We start from the raw sequence: 26,048 nt of genomic DNA on the forward strand, positions 1-26,048 counted from the left end.
CCCCTGCAGCAGTTTGCTAACTCTTAGGTGAAGTGATGGCTAACAGAACATTTGTGGCTCAATACCCTAAAAAGGGAAAGGACAAACAAGTTCAAGAATGTTTTGGTGCTCCCCCCACCTCCAATCACACAGTTAACCTGTAAGGAAGATCAGCCACACTTGCTAGTGTCCTGGTTGTCTGTTGTGATGGTGCTGCCCTCTGCTGTCACTTCAGGGTAGAGAAGCCATTTAAAACACAGCCAGTTAGTGAATGAATTTAGAATTTACTTATCTGGAAGACTTTGGAGAGCTGGGCAGAAGCCCAGGTTAGGAAAGCAAGACCTTCTGTCCACAACCTGCTGCCCAGGGCCTGTCCTCAGTCCCTCCCTAGCTTCTTATGCTCCTCCAGTGCTACCTAAAGCAGAGACTTACTTAAGGAAACTATTCCACAGCCCTAAAAAGGTGCCTGGAAATGTCCCAGGATCCGGGAACCTCACCCACTTCAGAGTCCTGTCCCTAGAGCTGTGGAAAAAGCATTTTCTCCTTTTATTAGGCCCCAGTTTCGGCTGACTATGGGACCTTTGCCCTTGACCTCAACCATACCCTGACTCAAGTTCACTCGCATATGTCCCTTTGCATCTGGCGCTGGGTCAGCTCCTGGTTGCTCAGTAGATAGTCATCAATGAACGTGAAGATTTCTTCGGGAGTGACAGGTTCCATGTAGCGTTCCCGGTCAATTCCCTGCTTGTCAATCAACACCATGTTGAAGTAGGAGCGAGTGAGGTGCTGAAATTGCCTAGAGAGAAGAGCCCAGGGAGGTCTGAGACCTTGTATTGGCATCATCCCACCAGGCTCTACTACCCTCTGACCTTTCACAGCTCCACTGATGGACTAATTTTTTCCCCACCCAATCCCTTGGCCCCATCCCCTCCACTACCTGTCTCAAGTCCCTTTGTTTTTCTCTGCTCAGACCCGAGTCTTGCTGCACCTATGTGTCTAGCTCTGTTAAGCTGTCCCTTCCTCACTCCAGATGGAACAGCTTTGTTATTACCAAGCTGTGTTTGCCTCACAGGCCCCCTTAAGCAGGGCTATCACATACAGCAATGCGGGCTGCATGGAATAACTCCAGGGAGTACTGGTCACATGCACTACGCTGCGACTAGTGTTTCCTAGAGTTGGGCTGGGCACAGCCTGCACAACCAAACATGGCAGCCCTGAGGTTGATGAATGTCACCTAGTCAACCTTGAAGTTGAGCAATATCACCAAGTCTGCAGTCTCCTTCCTCTGAGTGTTTCCCAGTCTCTCTTCTATCTGGGACTGAATCTTTCTGTCCCTACTGAGACTGAGCTTTAGGGGCAGGTATTGTTTATAGAACAGAGATCAGTGATGGCTTTATTGGCTCTGAGTATATGTGGAGGCATTGGAAGGGTGATAATAGATAGATAATGAGAAAAGTCAACTTCTACCACCTGTTGCCTATGGTCTTCTCTCCCCCCAGGGGCAGATGGGTATGATTCAGATTTCAATGCCTAAAATGTGTTTTGCTCCTTTGGAGACTGAGGGCAAAGGGATAAGGCCATAAGGCAACAGGATCAGAGGCTTCTCTGAGTCATGTCTGGGTCTGTGTCTCAGCCCTGGCTGTGCTTCAGAGTCACCTCAGGTGCCTCCTAAAAGCACAGTCCTGAGGTGGTTTGGGGTGGTCATCTGTATTTTAAGCACCGCCCAACCCCCAATTTAATTCTGACACCCTGCCACTCTCTGACCTTACCTAATACATCCAAAGAGTTCAAACACAAGGAATTCCCTAAGAGAGTAGTGTCTGCTGATTGTCCCACAACCCTCCTGTGGCCAATGACCTGCCTAGAGTTTCTGCCCAGCCCTTCCCTGTGGCCTCGCAGCCTGGACCTGAGCTCCTCGATGATGCTGGCTGACAGCTGTTGCTCCCGGATGCGCCCCACTTCCTGAGGTGGCTGCCCCACCAGCTCAATGATGGTCACGTGCCGCAGGTCCAGTCCGCAGATGGATTGCTGGGAGGGGAGAGAAGAAGGTTTTCTGTAATAGGCTATCAGACTCAAACCTAAGGCTACTTAGCTGATTCCTCCTGGGACCACGTGGAGGCAGTGTGGGAAAGGAGGGGCTTCGTCCCCAACCATCACACCAGGGGGTCTACGACCTCTTCCCTCTGTCATTCCTGAAGCACTTGCCCTAACAGTGTTTCCTTTATTCTAATGAAGTGTGGGACACTGGTTACACCATGTGGGGTAGAAAAGAGAAATGTAATTGATAAATTGCAGGAACATCATCTCTCCTTGCTTAGTTTTGCATAGGTTTTTTTTTCGTTTTTTTTTTTTTGTTTGTTTGTTTGTTTTGCGGTACGCGGGCCTCTCACTGTTGTGGCCTCTCCCGTTGCGGAGCACAGGCTCCGGACGCGCAGGCTCAGCAGCCATGGTTCACGGGCCCAGCCGCTCCGCGGCATGTGGGATCTTCCCGGACCGGGGCACGTACCCATGTCCCCTGCATCGGCAGGCAGACTCTCAACCACTGCGCCACCAGGGAAGCCCCTGCATAGGTTTTTAAATACATAGGTTCATTTTTAAATTGAGATATTATTTGACATATAACATTATATTAGTTTCAGGTGTACAATATAATGATTTGATATTTGTCTATATTGCAAAATGATCACCACAATAAGTCCAGTTAACATTCATCACCACACATAGTCCCATTTTTTTTCTTGCAATGAGAACTGTTAAGATCTACTTTCTTAGCAATTTTCAAACATACGATATAACTATAGTCACCGTGCTGTACATCACATCCCCAGGACTTATTTATTTTATAACTGGAAGCTACATAGGTTCTTAATGGATAGCTATTGTGATAGGATAACAGTGACTATTGTTCATCGAACACACATACCTAATGCTTCGCGGGAATAATTGAATTTAATCCTCACAACACCCCTAACAGGGTAGGTGGTATCATTCTTATTCTGTAAAGGAGAAAGTAACTTGCCCACATTTTCATGACAATAAGATGCTGAGCCAAAATTCAAAATGAGGGCAAGGCTGCCTGCCCCAAGTGTGTGCTCCTTACCACTAGGCTACATGGCCATGGCCTTCTCTCAGTCTCCAGAATTTCTCCAAAATGGTGCCAGTGCTCTTTCTGTTACCCTTTCTCGCGTTCCTCTGCACTGGGCTGGACACCCTGTAACCCTACCCCGGCTCTTTGTCCTGCCTCATTCAGCAGGGGTGCCTCTTAGCCAGTTCCCTGGGGGGAGGTTTAAAGTAGCAGTGAGCACTGCCTGGTGCCCACCCCTTGTTTAATCTTTGGGCTACTCCTCTAGACCTGGCCCTCAAAGTCACAGTCCTCCCCGGCTGGTTTCTGTTCTTGTTCTTGCTTTCTGCTCAAGCTGAGGTATTGCCTTTGTCTGCCTTTTTGGGATCCCTGGAGGAACTAGGTCCTTTTTGGTCTAGATACCCAGGGTCATTCTCTTGATACAGCTGCTTTCATCCTGGGCCTCTGAATATTGACTTGGCAACTTGTAAGATTCAACTTTTAGAACTCCCCCTAAATAACTTCTTCTCTTACCTGGGTATCCAGCCCCTTTCAGCTTATCAGAGCTGGTTCTCCAAGTCTTGTCAGCATAACTTGAATTCTCTTCAAGAGCCTAGTCTATTCTTTATTTTTAACATTATATTATTTTTTACTGAGGTTTAGTTGATTTACAATATTATTTAAGTTTCAGGTGTACAACATAGTGATAGAATCTGGTCTATTCCTTTCACAAGTCCCAATGGTCAGATCTATTCTGTCCTTTCCACTTCTCCTTCCCCCACAAGTGGCTTAACTAGATATCTGGTAGAATGTTAAAAATCCTCACGCAATTCCCACATATTACTTTGCAATATCACAACACTTTTCCTTCTCGTCTGCTATTAGTCGTGGTTAAGAGCACAGATCCTGGAATCAGACTGTCTGGGTTCGGTCCTGGCTCGGCCACTTACTAGCTAGTGATTTTGGGCAAATCATTAACCACTCTATGCCTCAGTTTCCTTACCTAAAAAATGGAGATAGTAATGGTACCTATTTCATAAGCGTTGCTGTGAGAATTAAGTGAATATGTGTAAAGCACATACTTGTATACCTGGTCCTTATACAGCACTTACTGTCTGTTAGTGCTATTATACCTTGAAAACATAAACATAATTAATTCCCCACATTTACATTTGATCATACATCTTACAAGTCTCTCCAGAGTGTTTTGCCACACAGCCTTCTCATGCTTCACCAAGCCTCCTGTAACCCACCATTCCAGTAACCTCACTGTCTTTTCAGTAAAAACAGCGGTTTTTAAAATGTGCTAAATTTGTCTACAGTAAAACTGATCAAATGTTGTCCACAGAGTCTGAGGAAGTAGCATTTGTGCTGCAGAAAGAGCAAGTCTTTGAGAAGAGGTAGGAGAGTAACGGAGTGGGGTAGGGGGAATGCAAAGAAGCTAAGCCCTGGTTAGAGGAGTGGCTCTCACCTGTAGCATAGAGATCTGCATTTTATAATATCGGTTGGAGGGATCAGGAGCCGAGATGATGAGGAGTCGTCGTTTCTCATAGAACTGATCCAGAAGGCCAGCAGCCGAGTTGACATTGACATTAATCTTCATAGCTAGGGCAGAAGCACATGGCCAGTCAGAGTATGGCCTGCTCCTTCATCCCAGCATGGATAACAACATCTTGAGGTGTTCCAGCCTTTCGGGTTAACCTTTTTTGGTTGTTTCTCCCTTTCTTTCTTTCTTTCTTTCTTTTTTTCTTTTAACATCTTTATTGGAGTATAATTGCTTTACAATGGTGTGTTAGTTTCTGCTGTATAACAAAGTGAATCAGTTATACATATACATATGTCCCCATATCTGTTCCCTCTTGCGTCTCCCTCCCTCCCACCCTCCCTATCCCACCCCTCTAGGTGGTCACCAGGCACCGAGCTGATCTCCCTGTGCTATGTGGCTGCTTCCCACTAGCTATCTATTTTACATTTGGTAGTGTATATATGTCCATGCCACTCTCTCACTTCGTTCCAGCTTACCCTTCTCCCTCCCCGTGTCCTCAAGTCCATTCTCCATTTTCCTTGGGGGAAATCCTGAAAGAACACTTGGAGATTTTAAACCCTTTTTCTTGGAGGTGGAGTATGCTAAGGGGAACACTGGCCCTGAAACATCTCAGAATCCCCCATTCCCACATCAGACACATTGCTCTTGGCCCCTGAGTCATAGACATTGGGAGATCCCCCAAAGTAGCCCTGATCAATATGTCCACTCTCCCCATTTCCTAGTTTCACTCACGAGCACAGATAGGTGGTGATCCTGACCACTGGCGGCTGGACTGGCACACCCGGGAGGGGGTCCCTTGGCGCTCATACCCTCCATCACAGTGGTATTCACAGATGGCACCATAGTTGTCCCCCGCTGAGGTGCAAGTGAGGTAGCCATGCTGTGGTGGTTTCAGAGTTGGACAGCGTCTCACTATCAGGGAGGAGTTCAAGTTAGGGGCTATGTTATCTCTTTTAGAAAAAAAAAAGGCTAAGAGGATGCCTATCCTGGGTTTTCTAGATCAGCAGACCCAGAAAGATCAGAATGAATGACTTGTCTGTGTTTCCAATGGCCAGAGCTAGAGCCAGAATTTTCCTTCCTTACGGAATTAAATCTAAAATGTAGGCAAAGGTGTTCATAAAATGTGGAAGCACAGGTGAGTATATATAGTGTCATCAAAAGAGTATCAATCTGTAAAAAGAAATTGCCATTTTTGTTTTCAGACTTTGGGGACACCCCTCATAAAGATGACTACCATACAAATTACTTTTAATAGCAAAAGGAAATTGGAGGAGACTTAAATATCCATCAGTGGGAGAAGTGTTAAGCAAAGTATGATATATTCTTAGAAGCAGATTATTATACTGTTATTAAAATACTTCTGAAGGGGGCTTCCCTGGTGGTGCAATGGTTGAGAGTTCGCCTGCCAATGCAGGGGACACGTGTTGGTGCCCCGGTCCGGGAGGATCCCACGTGCCGTGGAGCGGCTGGACCCATGAGCCATGGCCGCTGAGCCTGTGCGTCCGGAGCCTGTGCTCCACAACGGGAGAGGCCACAACAGTGAGAGGCCCGCGTACCGCAAAAAAAAAAAAACAAAAACAAAGTACTTGTGTTATAATGAAAAGTAAAAAAGGGTGACATAAGATTGGATATGCAGTATGATCTCAATTATATATTTTTTAAAGTATGTGTGAATAAAAGACTGGAAGGAAAATACCAAAAGATTAACAACAATTGCCTCTGGATGATAGAGTAATAGGTTTTTTCCCCTTTATATATCTCTTTATTTCCCATATGTTCAACAGTGAGCATGAATTAATTTTATGATGAAAACAAAACAAAACAAAAAGCAAGAATCAGGCAGCCAACACCACCAATTTCAGCAGAGGAGGAAGATGGAGAATGAAGGCTGATTAGCTTTAATCATTAATTTGAAGGCCAAGAAAAGAAATGGATAAGAGTACCTTTGTGAATTTTATGTAGATTTAGGAGAGTGAGAAAGTCTTGTTGGGAAACAGAGTTTCTGAAACATGTGTATGCACATGTCATGCAGGCTTCCTGAATGACCTGTTTAGTGAACTTATTTTCCCCATCTCCCAATATATATGCAGTGTCTGTTTTAGGTATAGAGAGGAGAGGGTTGTGATGGGCATCTGGAGGGTAAGGGAAGAGCAGGAATAATAAGCAATGTAGAAATGGAAGACTTCTTTCTAACCTTGTACTTTTACAATGAACTTGCAGCTGGCCCGGTTGTAGGCTTGGTCGTAGGCAGTATAACGAATCACGTGCTCTCCTTCGGGAAAGTGAGAGCCAGGCTCAGGGCCCCGAAGTGTCACCCTGCATGGGACAAAGTGAGAGAGCCACTGAGGAAAGTGACTCTTAGAACTGGGGTCTGGGGCACATTATCACTGTACCCTCAGTCTGAGCGGTTCAGTGTGGGCAGCCTGAGTGCCTGGGAGAAGCTGGTGGGAAGCATAGGAGGCATCCATTACTCACCTGGTGATGGTGCCATCAGCCGAATCTTTCACCAGGGGTGGGTCCCAGTATACTCGAGCAGTCAGTTTCTCTGGCTCTGCCATCTTCTCACGGGAGTGGGGACAACGGATCTTGGGGGGATCTATGTCTGCCAAGGTCATAAATCAAGTGCTGACTCGTGGGTCCCCTGCCTTCCTTGGAGGGAACCCATAGAAACAATGCCACACCACTGGGTAGGTAAAAGATGCACTCTCAGTTCAAGATGCTCAACAAAACTGGGGAGGCCCAGCTCCACTGGAAGTGATCACTTTGTTAAGCCCATGCCCAGGGTACCACCCTTGCAGCGAGCAGGAATGCCTTCTGTGGTGGACATAATGCCAGGCTGGCTCTTTGCAGCAGGACAGCTGGGAGCGACCAGCATTTACCTACACATACAGGCTCGCCTCCACTCCATCGCCCATCTTCCATGCAGATTCGGCTGCGGTCACCTTCTAGGTGGTAGCCACTGGAACAGCTGTAGTCACAGCGAGAGTCAAGAAGCACCCCATTTGTGCATGTGTAGGTGCCACTCGTGATGAATGGCAATGCGTGGCATCTCATCTCTAAGAGAGAATGAAGTGGCAAGTTCAGTGGCCTGTGGGGTTTATGTGGAGGTGATGCCTGGGCATCTAGCACAGGGAGAACCGTATCGGAAACAGCAGAAAATACAGAAAACCCTACACCAAACTGCCCTGACATTTTTGTGCCTGATTGCCTCTTTTTCCTAATTGCCTTCTTATTTTGATATTATGAAGTATGGTACTGCTCTTGGTGGGTGGGGGTGGGGTGGTGGTCTCAAAGAAGTAAATTACTCATCCAAGTGCATGGATTTGAGAAACGCACCTGAGTTTGGATCCCAGCTCCACCACTTACTAGCTCTGTGACCTGAGCAAGTTACCTCATCTCTCCAAGCCTCAGTGTTTTCGTCACTAAAATGTGTATACCATGAAGTAGAATTGTTGTGCCGATTAAAGAGACAATGCATATAAACCTCTGGGCTTATTCAGAGCCTCAGCAGCTGATAGTTTTCCTCTCTTGTTCCTCAAATGCTAGACGCCCTTGAACAAATTTAAGGCTCCTTTTTTGAGTATAATGTTGGTACTACCACAAGCACTCCTCAGCTGAGGCTCACTTACAGGCAGGCTAGCCCTCTGTGCCAGTGAGAATACAAGTCAGGCCAGTGCCTGGAGGGCCAGCTTTGGTGGCATTTGCTTAAAGACGAGTCCATGTGCTTTAGACATCACGTGTGCCAGCGGAGACAGCTTCCATGAATTGATTGTGAGCCTGTGCTTGCCAAAGTCTAGTTTGAAATACCTGATGCCTGAAAGAAGTAGGCCAGCCATATCTTCCTTTAGGTTGTCTAAGTTCTAACCCTCCTTAACGTCAATTATTGGAGCTTTGAATAAAGATTCTATGAGCTATGTTTGTTTTGCTTCTTGGTCAAATCAGACTTGAGGATGATTGCCTTTTATTTTTTCCAGTCTCCTTTATATAAAGACCTAGGCAAAAAATGACCTCCTTGAAATCAGGTCCAAAAAAAAGGTTTGTCTTTTCAGCTGAATTTGTTTTCTTAGTATTACGTGACAGTGAAAATGATAGATCCAAAGTGTTTGCCCTTGTGTCTCTTATGAGGAAGGACACAGCCAGATTCAGTGTTTAAATATAGTAATTAACTCATTCTAGGCACCTGGAAATATGTACATCTCCAATTTTTAACTGGTTTTATGTTCATTTGTAGACTTATTTTAAGTTTTATGTTCATTGTAGACTTATTTGTAAGGCCAATTCAAATTCATTTTGGAAATGATGGTGTCTAAGTCCTAAAACAAATGCATTACAGTCACCTAGAGGGACGTGGTAGCTTCCCTCTTTCTGGCTATCAAGCTTCTCCTGTCCTCCACAGCATCTTCTCTGACCAACCCCATTTCTCTCTGAATGCTCAGCATTCTGCATCCCCTTACACTCCATTCACGTGCACACATTTGTGTTTCCGTCCCATTAGTCTATAAGCAGCCTGGTAACTGAGAGATTGGCTTCTGAAGTGACCAATACAGGGCCCCGCACACATGGGTGTTCTACAAATGGCATTCAGTGATGGACATAGGGACAGACAAAGCTCAGCTGCCAAAATGGGGTAGGCTGTAGGGCTTGAATAAGAGGCAGGGATTTGGGAGCTAAGGGGGACATGACGTGAAACGTGCATATTAGCACACCCACATTCCAGCCTTAGGGATTCTTCTTGACTTTCAGAAGAAAATGAAGACCAGTGGATGTCTTATAGTTTCATTGCCAAGGCCTTCTAAGGCCTTAGGTCAGGAAGTACAGCAGTTTACCACAAGTGGGAATGAGTCTGAGACCACATATGCTCAGAGCTCCAGAGGAAGGCCCAAGTCTACATCAGGCCCCAGGCGTAAGCCTTCCATGCACTCCTCAACCTCTTGTGCCAGAAGGGCTGGTTGCTACTTAATGCCCCTATTGCTTGACCAATAACCACAGGGAGAGAAAATGAGCTGGAATGTTAGGATGGGGAAAGACCCTGTTGGGAGCCTGTGGAAGATTCTCAATTTGCACTTGACAGAGGTCAGAGTAACACCTCCAGGCATATACCCTGGGTGGCTGGCCGGACAGCCTCTCTCACACGCTCATGTCAACATATGCACGCACAGATACCACTTACGCCTGCAGTAGGCAGTTCCAGACCAACGGCGGCTTGGCAGGCATTGCACCGACCTCCGTCCAATCAGTCGAAAGCCCCGGTCACAGGAGAGCTCACAGCGAGTGCCCAGGCTGCTGTGATAATTTCCTCCTCTTGGTGAGTAACATGTGGCTTCTCCATCCTGGATATTTAATGTATAACACCATCGGGGGACTGTAGCAATAGAAGAAAAGTAAGCTAGAAGTACAGTAATTAAGACAGCGTGGTATTGGTGAAAGGACAGACACATAGATCAATGGAACAGAACAGAGAGCCCAGAAACAGACTCACACAAATATACTGAAATGATTTTTGACAAAGGTACAAAAACAATTTAATAGAGGAAAGATAACCTTTTGAACAAACGATGCTGGAGCAATTGAACTTCCATAGGCCAAAAAAAAAAGGAAAAGCAAAGCAAAGAACCTTGACCTAAGTGTCTCATACCTTAAACAAAAATTAACTCAAAATGGCTCATGGACTTCAGAGAAAAAAGTAAAATTATAAAACTTTTAGAAAAAAAATAGGAGAAAAATCTTTAGGATTTAGGGCTAGGCAAAGAGATCTTAGACATGATGCGAAAAGCACAATTCATAGAAGAAAAAAAATCAAGAAACTGAACCGTGTCAAAGTTAAAATCTTTTGTTCTGTGGAAAGCACTGTTGATAGGTGAAAGACAAACCACAAACTGGGGGAAAATATTTGCAAACCATATATGCGACAAATGACTAGTATCTAGACTATATAAAGAACTTGGAAAACTCAACAGTAAAAAAAGCAAACAATCCAGTTAGAATATAAGCTTTAGATATGAACAGATATGCCACTGAAGAGGATATAGTGATGGCAAATAAGCACACGAAAAGATGTTCAGCATCATTAGTCATTAGAGAAATGCTAAATCAAAACTACAAAAAGATACCCTTATACACCCATTGGGATGACTAAACTTAAAAAAAATGGCAATTCTAAGTGTTGGTGAAGATGGAGAGAAACTAGAACTCTCATACATCGCTGGGGGAAATACAAAATGATGCAGCTACTTTGGGAAATTATTTGGTAGTTTTTTAGAAAGGTAAATGTACACTTGCCAGGTGACTCCACAGTCCCACTTTAGGTATTTACCCAAGGGAAATAAAAACCCGTGTTCATACAAAATCCTGTACACAAATGTTTAAAGTATTCTATTCATAATTGTCAAGCACTGGAAACAGCTCAAATGTCCTTCTGAGGGTGAATGTTTAAACTAACTGTGGTTTAGCCATACAAAAGAAGGAAGTGCTGATACATGCAACAACTTGGAGGAATCTCCAATTCAGTTTGTGAAATGAAAGAAGCCAGAATCAAAAGGCTGCAGGCTGTAGGATTCCATGTATGTGACATTCTGGATAAGGCAGAAATATTGGGATAGATCAGTGATTGCCAGAGATTGGGGTAGAGGGGTGGATAACCTCAAAGGGGCAGCCCTGGGCAAATTTTTGGTACTGTGGTACTGATGACCTGACTCTTTGCATTGTCAAAACACCAAAAAGAGTGAATTTTTACAGTGTGTACATTTACAATAACTGTTAAAAATAACACAAAGATGTAAGCTAGAGAGAGGAGGGGAATGCCATGTCAAAGTAGGCTGCTTAGGAATGAAAGTCCAATCCCAGTTCAATACTGAGCACAAAAGGTAATAGGGCTGTTAAATCATAAAGCTATCATAAAGATGCCTCATCTGCTACACAAAATAAATGACTCTTCAGTGGGTTCAGATTTTAAAGGGGAACATATAAACAAGCAGAGGGCCACCTGCCCAAGAACACATACATAGGCTGACACAGATTTCTTAGCCTGGGGCTGGGAAGGCTAAAGCCCCATATGAGCTAATTTGGTTCCCAAATCCTAAGAGACAAAAAAAGGGGGGCTGTGAAAAAAAGCTCAACAGGAGCTAAAGGAACAAAGAAAGGCTAGAGCCTCTGTTTGAGGGCAGCTGGAGAATGAAGACAGATGACAGTGAGAAAACTATCCTTTAAGCCACAACAGCCTTATGGCTTCTAGCGTTAGCTTTGAGCCTGTGGCTGTGACACACAGCTGCCATCTGGAGACACCGTCTCCAAATGACAGAAAGTCTCTTAAGCACTACAGCTGCAGAGCTGTTGATTATATGGTCACAACACATATCATCAAGACTTTACATTCGAGGCCGGGACCTCAACAATCACTCTCATCCTATTTTTCACCCATATTCTGTCAAGGAAAATACACATAAAAGTGGAATGGATAGAACAAGCAAGCAATAGTAAAGGGAAATATATACCTCAGGATAAATGCTGAGACAGTAATAGAGGGTCTAGCTATTGTAAATAAGTCCAAATTGGCTGGCCTCGAGGAATACTGGCATAAAGAGAACATGTCAGATTTGTGATTACCAGAGGCAGGGGGTGGGGGGAGTGGGAATTGGACGAAGGTGGTCAAAGGGTACAAACTTCCAGTTGTTAGATAAATAAGTGCTAGGGATGTAATGTACAACGTGATAAATACAATGAACAGTGCCGTGTGTTATATGTGAAAGTTGTTAAGAGAGTAAATCCTGAGTTCTCATCACAAGGAAAAATATTTTTTTCTATTTCCTTAATGCTGTATCTATATGAGATGATGGATGTTCACTAAACTTATTGTGATAATCATTTCATGATGTATGTAAGTTAAATCATTATGCTGTACACCTGAAACTTATACAGTGCTGTATGTCAGTTATCTCCATAAAACTGGAAGAAAAGAAAATAAAGACTTGACGAGGCACAGCAGTTTACCAAAAGAAAAAAAAAAAGAACAGGTTGGAAGGCTGGAAAGAGCAAAAACACTATCCCAATTTTCTATTTTTCCAGATTTATTGAGGTATAATCAACACATAAAGTCGTATATATTGAAGGTGAACAATGTGATGTTTTAATATATGTATACATTGTGAAATGATTACTGCAATCAAGTTCAGTAACACATCTATCACCTCACATAGTTACCATTTTTTTTGTAGTGAGAACACTTAAGATGTACTCTCAGTAAATTTCAACTATGAAACATAGAATTATTAACTATAGTCACCATGCTGTACATTAGAGCCCCAGAAGGAAGAAGAAGGCAGCCTCTGGGAACTATAGCCTGGTGAGACTGACAGCACTGATAGCAAAGTGTTCTAGAATATTTAAACATAGGCTTATGAGCAGTTAGGAGAAGAAGTGGTGATCTCCAAGTGACCCCAAAAACAAGTAATTGAAGACTGACCTTGTTTCCTTTTTGGGTATGGTCACCAGACTAGTAGAGCAGGGGAAATGGTAGGTGCATTATGTGGAAGTCAGTGAGGCATGTGACAATGCCTTTCATGCCATTGATGTGGATGAGATGAAGAAATACTTCCACATGGGAGAGGTGACAGTACAGTTATGGAGATTCATAACTGGCTGAACAAAAGAGTACTGATGGGAAATTGAAACTAAGAACATGGTAGGAAAATTGTTAGTCATTATGGAGTAGCTATGGTGTGCTAGTTACCATGCTTTATATTTTCATTTTCCCATCATCTCATATAGTTCTCCCAATAGCTCTGTAAGGTACAATATGTAGGTATTTATCCCTATTTTGCAGATGAGGAAGTAACTTGCCCAGGATCCCTCAGCAAGTAAGGGACAGAGCTGGGATTTGAACCCCAGGTTTGTCTGGCTCTAAAAGCCATTTTTTTTCTAACTACAATATCTGTCATTGCAGCATGTTAGGCTGCTGTTTTGAAGTATACATTTACATTTTTGATTAGGTACTATAGCCATATGTTTCAAAACCCCAAAAGTATAAAAGTTATGCAGTAAAATTCTCCCTCCCACCCCTGCTCCGACACCTACCCCCACTAAGTCCCCCCATCAGGAAACACTGTTAATAGTTTCTTTACACATATACAGCGAATCTTATTTTCCCCTCCACTTTATCACATAGAGTAGCATATTACGTCCACTGTTCCCACCAATGTTTTTTAAAATAAACTTAACTACGTGTTTTAGAGGTCTTCCCCTATCACTCCAGAGCAAGCATGAAATGTATTTAAATGAAATAGCATTTATAAAATACATAGCACAGTGACTAGCACATAATACGTGTTTGTCCAGGGTCAAAACTGCTGGAAGGTGGAGGAGCTGGGATTTGAATTCAGGCCTGTGGCCTCTGCGATCCACATATCTCTTTCTAGAGATTATAAAGAAAACAGTGTGCTGACAACAGGATTGAAAGCGCCTTCTTCGTGATTACCTTCAGATAACTCAGGCAGAGTTACCAGCTTGCCCAGAGCTGCAGAAATCTGGGAGCAAGTGGTGGCCCAGAGGATTGGGACATACCTCAGAGAACGGTTTCTGACTCCAAGCTAGGACTCAGTTTAAGGGAATGAAAGAAAGTTCAAGATTAGTGAAAATGGTACCAAAGTACATGCACACTTTGCTCTAAAATATTGATCTGCTTTTTACTGGTTAACTCTTGTTTTTTTTTTTTAAACCTTCTTTGCAAAAAAAAAAAAAAAGGTTACCTTTTTTATGAAAGAAATAGAATAAGCTTGGCTTTGAAGTCAGACAGAACTGGGCTTAAATTCCTGCTCTGCCACCCCTGAGCTCTATGATTCTCTAAACTGAAATTCCCTGAGCTTAGTTTCCTGATCTGTAAAGTGGGGATAATAAACCAGTTTCATAGGACTGTTTTGAGAATCAAATGAAAATGCGTGTGTAAAATATATCTAATCCTGGGAATGGGAATGATATTCCCTGAATCAGTGTCTGGGTTTGAGCCACTGGCTCATCCCATCTCAAGCAACAAAACGCTGCAGCCATCTGGAGATGCCATCCCCAAATTACAGAAAGTCTCTTAAACACTACAGTTGTAGAGCTGTGGATTATGAGGTCACAAGACCTTACAAGGAATGCTGGAACCTCAGGTTGTACTTTCCTGGCCACCCCTCCCCCCTCAACATAGATAACCGTACTGAATTAGTTTTATGCCCTGAGACTAAGTCCCAAAGATAGCCATGAGACACTTGACCCCAAGGCCAAAGGCCACCATGTGGCTTATTTTTTTAATGGCTTTATACATATTTAAAAATAACCAATGAGGCAGATTAATATTAATCATAGGGCTGTTGGACCCTCCCCCCTGAAAGTACCTTCTGCACCTGTTGCTTTTTCCTATCTACTTCTCCCATCTACAGTCTCCTACAATCTGGCTTCTGCTCCCAGAATGCCAACCAGCCAGTAAACATTTCTTGAGCATCTACTTTTGACATAGCTCTATGGGGTGTCATACGTGGCTCCTTCTGTTAAACAGGTAACTATTTTGTTGAGGGTAATAAAAAGTAAACCAAAGAGGCAGTATATAATGAATGCCGAACGAGTGGTCCAGACAATAAACATTTATTGCAGAGTAGGTATACAGTAGATACTCAACAAATAGCCATTGAACAAATGAATGAAAGAATGAATGGATGAGGGAGAGTTCAGCATGGGCCAAAGCAGTCAGGGAACAGAGTAAAGCTCCACTAATCTGGCTACTCATCGATTTCATGTGGGGAGAAGGGGTAATGAGTTGTTAGGCCGGACAGCTAGACTGAGACCAAATTCTGTTAGAAATGATCACAGTGGGTCACTAGGTTTGGGGAAAGGAGAAATATGAGTCAGAGAATCCAGTTAGGAGGCAATTGTCATTATCAATGTGTGAGGTAATAAAGGTTTTAATCCCATGGATTAATAAACAAATGACAATTCTTGGTGAATGACTGGTGAGAGGTGATGAGGAAAAGGGGCTATTAAAGGTGCCATTAAGGTATTTTTAAGAGAATGATGGTATCATTATCAAAAGTTTGAAGGCCAGATGTCAAACCTTTTTCAGGGAAGCAGAAAGAATTTAGTTTTCGATATCTCCAAATTTAAGTGTCCAGCAGCAATTGGAGATGTAGTCCAGAAGCTCAGGGGGACAGGTCAGGGTCACTCAAAGTTCAGATCCATGCCTCAGGCTCCCTCTTGTCACCACTAGAGAACGCATCTCCGTTCTTGGCTTCAGCTATGGCCAGAATAGTGAAATGTCCTGGAGCCCAAGGAAGGGGGCGGGGTGAGAAGTGAGGGATGGTGTCCACTGTTTCTGAGAGATGGGGGAGGTTGAGCTCAAGAAGGGGCCATATGATTTGGGCTTGAGGAGAGAATTGTGATTGACCTTCAAGGGCTGTCATTCCAGCATGGAAATCTGTGGGTGAGTGGGAAAGAGACCATAGGGAGTTGGGGAGTTAGCAAGTGCTGGGACAGAGAGGCAGTGGGTCTGGACAATTTAGCAGTGAGAAGACAGGTAGAAGGTAGCCAGAAAGGAGCAGAGAGGAACCCCAAACTCCGATCATTTGTCTATTGAAACTGTTTTCTCAAAGGTCACCATTTACCTTCTTCTTGCCAAATATATTGTTTATACCCTCAATTTGTTTCTTTCCAATATTTGACACAGTAGATCTGTTATCCCTTCCCCTTCCTTAAAGTTCTCTTCCCTCGTGGCTTCTGTAATTTGATAGGTGCTACCCCAATCTCCTCCTACATGGCGGACCACTAATGATCTCTCTTTTTCTTGTTGGCTCCTCTTCTCCTGATCACATTCGTAGATGTCTTCTAAGGCTCTGACCTTGGCCCTCTGATCCCTCAGACAGCTCATCCATCTAAGCTAACGACCTGACTCACAAAGCTCCATCTTTCTACTCCCCACTGTCTATAGGGTACAAACCATTTTTTTTTTGTGGTACGCGGGCCTCTCGCTGTTGTGGCCTCTCCGGTTGCAGAGCACAGGCTCCGGACATGCAGGCTCAGCAGCCATGGCTCACGGGCCCAGCCACTCTGTGGCACGTGGGATCTTCCCGGACCAGGGCACGAACCCACGTCCCCTGCATCAGCAGACCAACTCTCAACCACTGCGCCACCAGGAAAGCCCCAAACCACTTTTCTTTTCTAACCTTGTCTCTGTGAGAGGGGGGTCTTACAGTTCTCCCAGGTGTTCAGACTGGATGCTTTCAGAGAGTCGTTTGTTTCTTACCCTCTTGGTGCATCAAATCTGTACTAGGTCTGTCATCTCTTTGTTTGAGACATCTCTGGGGTTCATCCTTGCTCTCCATTTCTTTTCTACTAGCCTCAATCATCTCTTACCAACATCACTGTTACTGATTCCTGGAGAATCTCCCTGACCCAGGCTCTACCCCTCCCAAACTCCTACTTTCTGTCCACAGTAATGAGGTTGATATTCTGAAATTACTATTTACAATCTCACTCCCCTCTGCAAAAACATACGATGACTCCTTATAACTTCTAGCACAACAGCTAAACTCTTCAGCATGGCTTGCAAAGCACAGAAACAAAGAATCTTAGAAGTGGAAGGGATATCAGACATTGTGTGATCTAAATTTCCTTCTAATGCAGGAATTGCTATTCAGCATTTTTCACAGATAGTCCTCCTGCCTCTCCTTAGAAGGGTCCCTAGATCATGGAGCCTTTCCAAATTTGGTCTCACTCTTTATATTTACCTCCTACTACTCCCTCCACATCCCATCTCCTCTAGTGAGGCTGGATTCTTCCTAGCTCCTTCCTCTTACACGTTTGTTCTTACCTCTATATCTGTGGCCATCTGCTATGCTGAAGGCCCTCCCATCCCCTTTCCAGTTCTCAGATCCACACATCATTCAAAGCCTAGTCTAAATGTCATCTTTCATGACCCCTCCCATGACTTCTTTTTCTTAACTCCTATCGCATTTACTGCTAGCACAGAGTTTCACGCTTACTTGCCCTATGCCTGCTAATTTTATTGCGCCCTCACCCATATCCCCCAGCAGAATGTAAGCTTCTTGAGGGGGACAAAACCCTACCTTAGATTTTATATCACCCAAGGCTTTCGTTACAGAGGATTAGGCATACAGTAGGTACTCAGTCAATACTTAATTATAGATGGGCAACCTTAATTCTAGACAGGTGAGATCACACAGCAAGTCAGTAACCAAATTCATGACTGGAAACCACAGCCCCTGCTTCCCTGAGCTGCAGCTTTGGCACAAATGAGCCAAGCTGGGTGAGGATGCTTCAGGCAGGGCCTAGGCCTTAGGCCAGATAAGGCCCTTCCTGAGCCTGAGAAGCAGAGAGGATTACCTCGGTAGTCTAGGGCAGGGGCCTGTGGGACCTCTTCAGCATATACTTCATTGTAGCTTTCATCTGGGTAGTAGCCTGAACCTAGAATGAAGAATATATCAAGATGACATATTGGTTTCTTATGCAAGTCCTTCCCAACCTTTTCCCCTTTCCAACTTCATCCCTTTCTGAGGACATGACACTCCATGGGTGGGGAACTAGGTGGCTATTTAGTGGGGAAAATCCTGTCTTGTGAAGCAGCAGAGCTATTGTGGTCAAACGTCCACACCTCAGGTGCACAGAGGGTGAACTCATGTTGGGGGAGAGGTGGGTGGCTTACTGGTAGCACTGGAAACCTCCATTCAAAAGAAAAAAATCAAAATTCTTGACCAGCCATGAATCCTGCCCATCTGGACTAGAAAAGACCCATTTCCTTGATGTAACACATGAGTTTTGGTGAGACACTGATGACCAAGCTCTGAGGATGGACAGTTGTTGTCCCAGGTAGGAGGAAAACATAGAGCCTGAGCAAGGGTCTTTCCACTAGTGATGGGCCTTCTCACAATCCTCAGAGGGAAATAATTCCTCAAGCTCCCACCAGCCCACAGGGCACCAGCCTTTTGCCACCTGGTCGCCAGGGCTAGGGGTGGCATGCGAAGGCAAAGAGGGAGGGCTCAAAAGGCGAGGGGGCATGAGAAGGGTTTCACTTCCTGAGCAGTTTGTCCTGCTTTGGAGAGATGTCTAGTTCCTCTAATCAGCAGGAGCCTTAGTAGGGGGCTGCTGAGCTAGAGAACATTCCACAACCACCCTCATCCCGTTAAGTGGGCCACTCCCCGGTGGAGGCCAGTCTATGGCTGTCCGGGAGACTAAACAGTGCGTTCCACCAGACGGCAGGAAATGGGTCATGAATACGAACTAATTGGAATACAACTTGGTCCTTTCCGGAGGGAAGTTGCCGGAAGCTCTCTTTCCAGCCTCCCAGAGCCCTAAAGCACACACAGGAATAGAGCAGCCAGCCCTGCTGGAGTCAGAAGACAATTCTGCATTCCCAGGAGAGGGTGTGCTTCCAGGACAGGGCTGGGTTTTAGTGCTGAAGCCCTTTGGCCTGTGTCAACACTCCGACCACAAGCTCGCCTGCCTCCTCTCTGCACAGAGGCACAAGGCCCCCTGCACTAAAGGGTGGAGCAGAGCGCAGATGATGAGGCTCTTCCAGTCCCCACAGGCATAGGCTGCGGGTGGGGGGGCGTGTTGGGAAACCAGTCCAGCTTGATGAACAAGGGAATGAATCAAACTGAAAGTTTGCCTTATGAAATCATGTCCTCGTTGGTTTGCCCTCATTCCAGAGGAAAGAGTTCATTTTTTCTCCTTCTCTTTATTTTTTCCTGGTTTCCCATTTTGCTTCTTCTCCTGGATTTCCTTTATTCCTTCTTAGGCCTCCTCTCCCTTGCTCCCTCTTTCCCCACCTGGGAAGTTTCTTTGTAGGGAGGTGGGAAACAGAATTCTTGTCAGCTGTTTCAGTTTAGTATCAAACCCTTGCAGCGCCTGTAAACAGGAGGACAGATGTGCACGATTCTCTAAACGCTTTGGTCCCCCTACCCTTGTTCCAGAGCTTGCTTGTGAAGAAATGCCCAGCAGGGAGCAAGCCTCTGTTTACCAGAAGAGCAGACAGGAGTGTCCAAGGCCTGTGGCTGGATAACAACAACCACAATAACAACGACTGCTAACATCACTCAACACCTCCTCTGGGTTCAGCGCGTTACATACGTCATCTCATTAGATCACCCTGACATCTCAGTGAGGTAGACACCCATATTGCTTTCATATACACTTGAGGTAACAGGCTCAGAGGAATTCAGGGAGTAGCCCAAGGTCTCCCAGCTAGTAAGGAGTAGAATGGGTATTCCAGCCCAGGGCGGTTTGATCCCCTCGAGACCAAACTCAGACACTCCACTAAAGATGGCGGTAGGGGAGAGCTTTGGACAACACCCAACAGGAATAAAAATCCAAAATCTTTCTCGCAATTCAGCCTTTTTTCACTCTATGTGTGCGGGATCGAAGGCCACCAAGCATTTCACATCGTTCCAGAATTACAGGGGATGTGGGAAAGCTGAGGGGAAGACTCAGTCAGATAATTACAGTCTTCGCCAGGGTACAGAGGTGGCTGGCCCAGTGCCAAGTCTGCTTTGTGACAGGAATAAGTTGGGGCCACCTTACCACTTTACGCCTTTCCATTTCTCCTCTTTGCCTGTCTTTGGGTATTTTTTTGGCAAATATTAAGATACTGAGATGAGATATGGGAAACCAGAGGGTCCCCCCTTCCCACCTTGTTCTATCTGCTTGTCCCTCTTCAGCCCTGGTTGGGAGAGCTTTGGGCAGCATTCCTTGGTTCCTTTATGCTGATCAGTGGTTACTCTGTGGTCTGTTACTGGGTTCCTCCAACTTCCATAGTACAGTCAGACCCTCTAAGCACTACCCTTCACAAAGGTGTGGTTGGAAATGTAACTGATAATTGATGACAATTTTAAGATCCCCCCTAATGCTTGGATTATGATAAGAAATACTGTCTGACTTCCTGAACTGCACAGATATGCCAATATGCACTTTTAACCCACTGTTGGCTTGATTTATATTCTTAACGCTTCCCACTCCCTGCTGATTATTCTTGGATCCTTTTTCTGATTAGCCAGGAATCCACACTTGGCTGCTTTCCTTGTACTATTCCCATTGGAGGACAAAGCTATAGTCATGAACAAAACAGTGCTGAATGCATAGAGAGTGGTCATTAAATATCTATTGAATGAAGAAATGAACAGGTGGGATGGAGCAAGCTCCGACAACTGAGCTAGTGATGTAGGGGAGGATTATTGGGAAATTTCCAAATTTCTCTCATCACGTAGCTTCCTAAGAAAAGAGAAAGGCAGAATGAGTGGGCTTGAAGGGCTGTCAGAGACCTCACCAGCCTGGGCTCCTGAGAAGGAGTGATGACCATAGTGATTCTTGTGAGAAGTGGGGAGTAGCCACCTTTGCAAACAGCCCTTTGAGAGTTTCAAATGAATCCAAGTCTTTAAAAAAACTGCACTGTCCTTAAGACTCCAACAGCTCAGGCTTCCACCCTGGGAAAGGTCAAGGCCTTTGTGTGCCATGAGGTTTCTTATAGTTATTCAAAATGGGGCTTGAGCCATCTAACCTCCACTCCATAGTCTCATGGTCTTTGGCCGGATTTTGGGCTCATGTACTTGAACTGAAGCTGGGGGGAGGTTGGGGAGGACGGCTGCACATGGTATCTCCTGGGGACTTGGGGCTCCTATAACCCCAAGCAGTGTGCACTCTTCCAAGGGCTTGACTTGAATTTCTTCATCTCAGCGTCAGCCCTTATGCTTCACCCCCTACAGAGCCAGGTTAAGCCAAGGAGGGGAAGAAGTGCGCATATTTGTTTGAAAGCTTGATGCAGCTGTTCCAAACAGAGCTACTGCCAGAAGCCTCCACCAGGAGCTAAGGGCATGTGGAAAATTTTAGCTACAATGACTGCAGCTGTGATGGAAGCAGTTTCTTATTTACTCATCTCTGGATGTTTTTCTAACTCCATTAGTTGGGCCTGTCTCCTGCCCCTACTCCCCCCAGCCCCCGTGAAGGCAGATGCTGCAGGCCACAGAACATTCTTAGCACTTGGAATGCCAGCTGGGCCCCATCAAAAACCCCTGTCTGGCACTTCATTATCCTTCCTTCATTCCTTCCCTTCCCCTCTCCCATCTCCTCGCTGGGTCTGTTCTCTTGAGCTCCCTATGTCTCCCCAGGGGCAAAGGATGAAACATTCAGGGATCTAGAAATGCCCATCCCTTCCAAAATAAGAAACAAGCCAGAAGAAACTGAGGGATTCCTGTTTAAGAGAATGTGGTCTGAATTGTCATTAACAATCTTCAGCAGAAAAGGCTATAAAAATCTCATCCTATAAACAAGGTCTGGGAGGGGAGAGAGAAAGAGAGAGAAAGTAAGTGAAGAAGCAGGTAAGATAGTGGCCTCAAAAGCCATGTTGACCAACCTTATTTTTTAATATTTATTTATATTTATTATATTTATGAAGTATAGTTTATGTATAATATTATATAAATTACAGGTGTACAATATAGTGATTCACAATTTTTAAAGATTATACTCCATTTATAGTTATGATAAAATATTTGCCATATTCCCTGTGTAGTACAAATAAGCTACAAGGATATATTTACCAACGTCATTTTTATGCTGGTGCAGCCTGTTTTCAAAAATCTCTTACCTGTTTGCCTCAAAAACCTCCCTCGGTAGCCTTTTGCAATGTTTAACCATCTTTGTTGTTGAGGATAGTTCTTCTCTGTATCTAATTTATGTGTCTCCTATTGCGGTCTAACCCTTCCCTTCTCTAACACTTGCTCTAAGCCCTGCCCTTCCTGGAAATAATGGGCAACAGCTCCTAGAGCTTACCTGCATACCAGGTTGGCGTCACTGCTGGAGTGAGGAAGAGCAGCAGAGAGAGAGCTCCTCTTCGAGTTAGTTGAACGGCCATCCTTGAAAGGGGGAGAAGGGGGAGTGGGAGGGTGGTTTAGGGAGACAAGAATAGAGGTATGTGGCCAGGAGCACCAGGGCAAAGGAGGATGACTTTCAGAAATCAGCCATCAATGAACTTCCAAAAGTGAGAGAAAGCAGAAATGCACGATCTGCAAGGAAGAAGAGAGATTTTTAAAATAATGAATGCCTGTTATATGGTCCGCCTTGTAAGGATCTTCCACTTTATAGAAAAACAACACTCTGTTTGTTAATTTTGGTCTTTCCCTCCCAGGAGGAATAGGGCATAAAACAACCAGTTCTCAATTGACCCTGGTGATAGCTGATGCCAATGTTCTATGTTCCAAGTTACAGAGAGGGACAGTGAGGTACAAAGACCAGGAAAGGGCCAACATTAAGTCATATAGAACCAAACGGGAATCCTGCAATCTAAAGGCACCAGTTGATGGTTTCATCCGCTTAACTAGTACTTCCTAACCACAAATCTGGGAAAGTGTTAGCATATATGGACTAAGAATTTGAACTCTGGAGTTACACAGATCTGCATGTGTATCCAATTCTGTCCCTATTAGCTATGGGGCTTTGGACAAATTCCTTACCTTCTCTGAGCCTCAGTTTCCTCATCTATAAAATGGGAATAATAATAGTATCTACCTTATAGAATAGACTATTGCCTGGCACATAGGGAAGCAATCCATGTATATTAGATATTATTATTACCAACTCCATCTTGAACAGGACTGGATGTCTCCTTTCTGCAGTCTCTCAGGTGGTGACTATACCCTGGCTCTGTTCTTAGCTTTGGGCTTTGAGGCTTAGTGGTTTAGTAGTGGCTTCTGGCTTTCAAGTCCAGCCTAACCTTCTAGTTTTACCCTGCTGAGCCAGCAGGAAGTCAGTGGGGTTGGAAAGAACCTACTGAGGTACGTGAGGAGAGGGTAAGTAAGCTCCCACTGCCCTCTTACTTCCCGTCCTGTCCTCACTCTAATGGGATGAGAGTTGTGTGGTTCCCAGTAGGCAAATGCTTCATAAATGACAGTATTAAAACTTGCTGCCCATTGGTATAAACTGGCTGCTGGACTTCTCAGCAAGCACCCACAGGCTTTCAATGAAATGCCATGCTCGGGGGAGGTGTCGGTCCCAGAAATGGAGGAACAAAAAGACGGCAGATTCTGGCCAGCCTCCCTAAGGGGCGTGAGAAATCCAAGAATGGCAAAAAATCACTTTCCAGTTCATTACTCCATGGCTTCAGATTTTGTCTAGAGAGTGGCAAGGAAGCAGGATAGAGAAGTAAGAGCAAGCGGGGGAGGCAAGGAAAGTGGAAAGATGTGGAAAGGAAGCTTAGCAAGAAAAGACAATCTGCCAGAGCTGAAGGCAAGAGATAAAAGCAGAAAGAGGGAGTGAAAGGATGAGAGAGAGGAGATTAAAGAGAGATTCAGGAAAATGAACAGCTAGATGCCCTAATCATCAACCCCTCTCCCACATGCAGCTTCCATCCAGTTCCTTGTTTGGGAGCAGGGGCTTTCCTTTGCAGACCCAGTGCTCTGAGCCTGTGACCCCTTCCCTGCCCACCTTCTCCCCAATCTCAGACTGAAAACTTGACTCATCACTGGGGTCAGCCATCCCTCTGCTGTGGGCCGGGAAGGTAGTGGGAACTTGTGTCTGCAGCCAGGTCACGGCTCAAATGGAAAGCAGCATGTGGTCCAGTTTCATAAAAGAACTTCTTCCTCCCCCCACCCCACCTCCAAGCCATTTTGCCCAAGTCCTGGCTCTCGTTACCCTCTCGGGTTGTGAAATGGGGTAGTGTGGTGTGGGCGGATGAAGCGGCAGATCTTACCTGTTGTATGGTTTTTTTGTGTTCTCTCTCTCTCCTTCTCTTTCTCTTTCTCCTTCCTCTCTGCTCCTCTCATCAGTCGGAAAAACTTCTAATTTTTTACATTCCTAGAACGAGTGGCTCCTGGTCTGTCCGGGCCTCCGGGATTCTGTTAACACTGCCCAGATGTTAGGACATCAGCATCTGCCAAAAGTTTCCTTAAAGCTATATTATCCCCAAAGTTATAGCTGTTCCTCCCTCAGAAGAGTTTTAGAGAGGTGGGGGAGAAGGAACTCAAGGATGAGAGGAGCTCAATCCGTCTGCTGCAGAGCAGAGGAAAGTGTGAATGGTGCTGGCCCCAAGCCTGTGAGTATAGTAATGACTAACAGGCTGGCTAAAGGGCTTCCAGAGATGTGGTGCACTGAAGAACACTTTTTTTTTAAAATGACTCAGCATGACCTCAGGATTGAATGAAAAGGAATTCCACAAACTCCTAGGAGAGGGGAAGAGTGGAGCTGATTTTGACATTCCCTGCAGATTTCCCCTGTAATTCCTTAGTACTCTCCATCCCCAAGTTGCCCTGCCATCCCTATGTACAGGGTCAGATCCACTTTGAAACCCTCTCTGATGACCTAACTCCTATGGACTTCAGTTTCTGATAAGATTATGTTGCTGACAAAAAATACCATGCACTTCTAGCCGGCAGAATCAAAACTGATTTCCTGTAATAAGAGTGGAGACAAAGCATGCTTAGAGAAGCTTTAGGGGGAGGTTGTTTAAGCCAATTGAGATGATCTATCTCTGCATGGCAAGGTTATAGCCATTGCTAAGCTGTTTCCCAATGATCTCTTATGGAGGGCTGTGTTTCTCCTCACTAAGCAAGCTTTGTTCATTTTAGTATATGATAATGAGACTGTTCTACCACAGTGCAGAACAGCTCCTGATACTTTCCCTCCCCTTAGAGTTTAATTTCCATCCTTTTAAATGCATTGTCCTGGAAGAATTTTTTTTTAGCTGTTGTAGAAATGATTTCTTCCTTGTGTGTGTAAGCAAACTGGTAACCCCTTCTCAGTCATGAAGGGAAGAATTGTGTTTACAATAATAAAAAGTTCAGTAGCAAGCCCATTTCATTTCCCATCCACCGATCAAAAATATGTAATGAGTGTTAATCATGTGTTCAACAGTGTGATCATTGTATAAAGAAAGCAAAGACATGGTCTTGGCCTCATTCATTTAATAAGTTTATCAAACATCTACTGTGTTAAGGATGGTGGACAAAATCCCTGACATCCTAATCCATAATTAATTAAACAAATATTTGTTGAGCATCTATTATGTGCCACACACTCTTCGAGGTATCAATACCTGATAGACATCAATGTGTAAAATGGAGATAATCCTTGCCCTCATGGATTGGAGGAGACACACATTCAACAAAAATGTTCTTTTTTTTAACAACTTTATTAGAGTATAGTTGCTTTACATTGTTGTGTTAGTTTCTGCTGTATAGCAAAGTGAATCAGCTATATGTATACTTATATCCCCATATCCCCTCCCTCTTGTGTCTCCCTCCCACCCTCCCTAGCCCACCCCTCTAGGTGCTCACAAAGCACCGAGCTGCCCTCCCTGTGCTATGTGGCTGCTTCCCACTAGCTATCTATTTTACATTTGGTAGTGTAAAATACCAAATGTAAAAATAGAGAGTCAATGCCACTCTCTCACTTCATCCCAGCTTGCCCTTCCCCTTCCCCGTGTCCTCAAGTCTATTC

The 26,048-nt window shown here is 44.7% G+C and overlaps 2 protein-coding genes across 5 annotated transcripts in view; one reads left to right on the plus strand and one right to left on the minus strand.

The window, feature by feature from the left end:
- Positions 1-26,048, plus strand: part of SYTL4 (synaptotagmin like 4) — a 203,744-nt gene that overhangs the window by 171,069 nt on the left and 6,627 nt on the right. The window lies entirely within an intron of this gene.
- Positions 244-24,630, minus strand: SRPX2 (sushi repeat containing protein X-linked 2). Of its 3 annotated transcripts, none has more exons than XM_073799510.1 (12): positions 24,304-24,630; positions 22,389-22,471; positions 17,952-18,032; positions 9,757-9,948; positions 7,466-7,642; positions 7,062-7,188; positions 6,781-6,902; positions 5,319-5,498; positions 5,063-5,116; positions 4,512-4,645; positions 1,886-2,007; positions 244-775 (listed from the first exon to the last, which is right to left on the minus strand). In XM_073799510.1, exons 2-12 carry the CDS (start codon positions 22,468-22,470, stop codon positions 595-597), a joined length of 1,452 nt encoding a protein of 483 aa, XP_073655611.1. In that variant the 5' UTR covers position 22,471; positions 24,304-24,630; the 3' UTR covers positions 244-594. The 3 variants fall into 3 exon arrangements, with proteins under 3 accessions (XP_073655611.1, XP_033705036.1, XP_019787798.1); XM_033849145.2 differs by having other exon boundaries at positions 22,389-22,621; XM_019932239.3 differs by lacking the exon at positions 5,063-5,116 and having other exon boundaries at positions 22,389-22,621; positions 24,304-24,628.

The sequence above is a fragment of the Tursiops truncatus genome, chromosome X, assembly GCF_011762595.2.
Source record: "Tursiops truncatus isolate mTurTru1 chromosome X, mTurTru1.mat.Y, whole genome shotgun sequence".
NCBI lineage: Eukaryota > Metazoa > Chordata > Mammalia > Artiodactyla > Delphinidae > Tursiops > Tursiops truncatus.

Bases quoted from the DNA above. Each gene is read 5' to 3' on its own strand.
- SRPX2 (XM_073799510.1), bottom strand. From the start codon at position 22,470: ATGGCCGTTCAACTAACTCGAAGAGGAGCTCTCTCTCTGCTGCTCTTC. The intron at 6,903-7,061 runs GTGAGTAATGGA...TGTCCCATGCAG, and splicing joins GCTGATGGCACCATCACCAG to GGTGACACTTCGGGGCCCTG. The intron at 4,646-5,062 runs GTAAGCTGGAAC...CTTCTGCCCTAG, and splicing joins GGACACGGGGAGGGAGAAGG to CTATGAAGATTAATGTCAAT.